Genomic DNA, 3,508 nt, shown 5'->3' on the forward strand with positions numbered 1-3,508 from the left:
TTTTTGATTTGCACAATTTGACTTTCACTTTATACAAAACACGTGAAATTTTGACCTGCAGACTGACTTATAACATTTTCATAATTGCTAATGATTCCAACCGGATTGTAAACTCTTTCCGAAAACATACAGGTAAAATAAGTGAAAACTTGTTGATTCGGGTCTGACCCGGCCGTGCCGCTGAGATCTAATTTTCTCGGTCTGGCTCGCCACAAGCATCGATTCGTTTGATAGAACAATCCAGGGAAGAAGATTTACGCAATCATCCGTCCAGCGAAATCAAAATTGATCTTTCAAGAAAAGAGAGAATCGTACTTAAATCCTCCGTGTATCATACTTACAGTTCCCGGACCACAACGGGGGAATAAAAAGATGAGAAAATAGGAAAAGACAGCAAAAAAGAAAAATTCTTGAAGCTAAGTCATGCCCAAACCCACGAGCTCATCATTCTAAAAGCAAAAGAAACGAATTCCCCAGATCAAGATCTCTGATCAAAGCCATCCTGGTTCTCCAATTCCCCGCTGCTATCCACCTGATGAGACTCGCCATGCTTGCTCCCAATCTCCGCCTGTCCGACCGCCGACTTCTCTCTCTTGTCCCCAACACTGCCGCACACGCTCTCCTCGAAGCAAGACAACCTCGTACTGCAGCTACTGCTGCTGCTGGTACTGCAGTTGCTGCTGCTGGGGTACGAGACGGGCGTGGCCAAGAACATGTTATTCGCTCGACCGGCGACGATCACCACTATCTTCTCCTCGAAAACCTTGTCTTTCATCTCGCTGCCGCCGCGATCCGCTCCCTCCTCCTTCGCGCTGGCCTCGAGGTCCCACTGGTTCTGCTGCAAGGAGTCCTCGCTGTCGTTCCTGGCGTCGAAGTGGCCGGACAGCTTCCAGTAAGAGCACGCGAGGATCAGGAGCGCGAAGCCAACTAGGCCGAGCATCGCGGCGAGCCCGCCGAAGAGGTACGGCACCGGGGAGTGCCATGCCGAGTGTTGGTGGGATTCGGGCACGGTTCTTGCCGTTAAGTTGAAGTGTCCTCTCGCAGCTGCCATTTTTCTTAGTTCTCCGCTGGGGTTCTCTTTGAATTGTTCGTTTCTTGGCTTGGATTGTGAAGGTTTTGGAGCTGTTTGGGTAGGACTGAGAAGCAAGAGAGAAGGTGGAGAGGATGAAAAAAGAAAGGAATCAGCTTTGGATGGGAATGGTAGGTGACAGGCGCAGAGAGCTTAATATATAGCAGAGGAAGTGGGTTTTTCGGAATTTCACGAGTGGAGCTTGTGGTATACTCTCCTTGTTTTTTCTCCTGCTGATTATTTATTTCGTCATTTAGTCACATGCAAAAGTGGGATGTATCCGATTTTTTTTTCCTACTGTTAGGGTTAAGCGCATAAACACTATATATAATAATATCTATTCATGAATTAAAATCCAAACTATAAATAAAATACGGACTCAAGCTATTCCAGATTTATTCTGCCTTCTTGTAAATGAGAAGTATAAACCACATCCCAATAAAAACTCCTCAATTAAGAGTAGGCTAAGAATTGCAAATATGAAAAACATATAGTTCTTGTAATCTCGTATGGATGATTATTGTTCAGAAAGGAACATGAACTCCAATGACTCGAAGCGCAATATATTAACTATAATGAATATATTTAATTGAACCCGCCTTCACTCAAAAACTAAAATCAATGAGCTACGAAACCAATTATAATATATTAATTGCTTAATCCCACATCAATTTTTCGACGTGGGACTTCTTTAATATAACTCATACATGCATCTCAACAATAAGAGCGAGAGTTTCGTAAAATAAAAGAAAAGCAACAAAAATTTGGATAGAAACGAGTAAAATCTTGAGATGTGGTTGACTGTACGTATCCTTCTTCATTCTTAACATGTTCTCTTTGCATCTATGAACCTTTAGGATCTCAGTTTCATTTTGTAAGACTTGCGCCCCGATGTCAAATTTCAACTCCGACATTGGCAGTGCCATGTCGATCCTTCTGTTTGCCATTTTCAAGTGCCGACATGAACAAACTCGTTATACACGTTATTGACAAAAGCTGTTGTGATATAACAAAAGTATTTCACTTATGACAAACTCCATCTTAGATAGGTGAATTCCAAACTCATGAAATATCTCGACAGACTTATTATTTATGTAGGATGCAAGCTCAGATCCGATTGGATGTTCCAATTATAGATTAGTGCAATGATATAAGGGAATGAACTTGCACAGCCACCGTAAATCTTATGAACGAAATACAATAAGGCCCTAAACTTTATGATTGTCTAAAAAAAAAACACTTAAGCACTAACTTTTCATGGAGTTCACTTTAGTCCTAAATGTTTACTACAATATGCAATTAAGTCTTAAACATACGTTGACAAGTACAATTTTAGGATGACACGTTGGAAATAAGTGGCACCAAGGCAGTCTTAGGTATTTCTCATTGAAAGAACTTGATTGCGATCTTCAAAGAAGTTTAGGACTTAGTTGAACCAATTGAAAGGTTTCGGACTTGATTGCTTCCTACAAAGACAAAAAGATTTAGGATTTTCAACGCACAGTTCATGTAATTAGGGAATAAACCTACGTGATTAATAAAAAGGTTTTTGTCAATGAAAGATTTTCTTGTTTGTAATCAGATGCATGTGAAATTCTTTTCTACACTGAACTTTCTCAGATGGGAGTCAGGTGCTGTTTTTTTCTTTTCTTTTTTAATTGTTTTCCTTGTTACGTGTAACCTGGCTTGTTGTGACACCTGAGTCACAAGATGATCTAGCTTGGGAAAAAAGGTTAGATATCAGAACTAGTTTGGTGCAAAAGCTAGAAGAGATGCTCGGGTTTAACTAGTAAAATGAGCATAAGGGGAAAAAAAATTCCTAGGGGTGGGTCCTGATGGGTCCCTTCAAATATAGAGAGCACTAAGCGATGCGATTATCCTGATCCTTAGCAATCGCTTTGGTGGGAGATGGATGACGTATCGGGATACCGAGGAATGGATTCCTGGGATCGACCAAGGAGAGAATATGTACGAAGAGATGTCACCAGAATATACGGTTGGCATTAGACAATGCAAAAGGAAAGACAAGAAGAAAAAAGTTCAGAAAGATAAGATTAGAGATACATCCATCAAATTCCCACTATCTCAACTAAACGTTAATCAAGAAAGGGTCTAGATTGGTTCTTAAAAGGTCTAAGTGTTGGGGCCTGATTCATACTCTCCGTTGATAGAATGACAAAGGGCTTTTGTAGTTTGAACTCGCATTTTATTGGTAGTATGGATTTTGACCCATGAATACCCGTTGTTACATATAATCTGTTTCTTTTATAATTGAGAACTGCAATGAAGCAGTGAGAGATGCTGATTATAACGGAATCTTCTGCTGGATGTAGCCCTAATTTAATGGTGAATCAGGATAAACCTTCTCTCTTGATTTCTCATTATGGACTTTGCTTGTGCGCCTAATCCTAATACTAAGATGGTATTACTTGAACTCTA

The 3,508-nt window shown here is 40.5% G+C and overlaps 1 protein-coding gene across 1 annotated transcript; it reads right to left on the bottom strand.

Moving 5' to 3' along the window:
• Positions 1 to 338: 338 nt before the first annotated feature.
• LOC115736194 (protein GLUTAMINE DUMPER 5-like) lies at positions 339 to 1,279 on the bottom strand. The gene has a single exon (XM_030667756.2). The coding sequence runs from the start codon at positions 1,049 to 1,051 to the stop codon at positions 479 to 481; it is 573 nt and encodes a 190-aa protein (XP_030523616.1). The 5' UTR covers positions 1,052 to 1,279; the 3' UTR covers positions 339 to 478.
• Positions 1,280 to 3,508: the final 2,229 nt, after the last annotated feature.

Source organism: Rhodamnia argentea, chromosome 4, assembly GCF_020921035.1.
Source record: "Rhodamnia argentea isolate NSW1041297 chromosome 4, ASM2092103v1, whole genome shotgun sequence".
In the NCBI taxonomy this organism is placed as follows: Eukaryota; Viridiplantae; Streptophyta; class Magnoliopsida; order Myrtales; family Myrtaceae; genus Rhodamnia; species Rhodamnia argentea.

What these genes read in the sequence shown, in the direction of transcription:
- LOC115736194 (XM_030667756.2), bottom strand. Translation starts at nt 1,051, where the DNA reads ATGGCAGCTGCGAGAGGACACTTCAACTTAACGGCAAGAACCGTGCCC.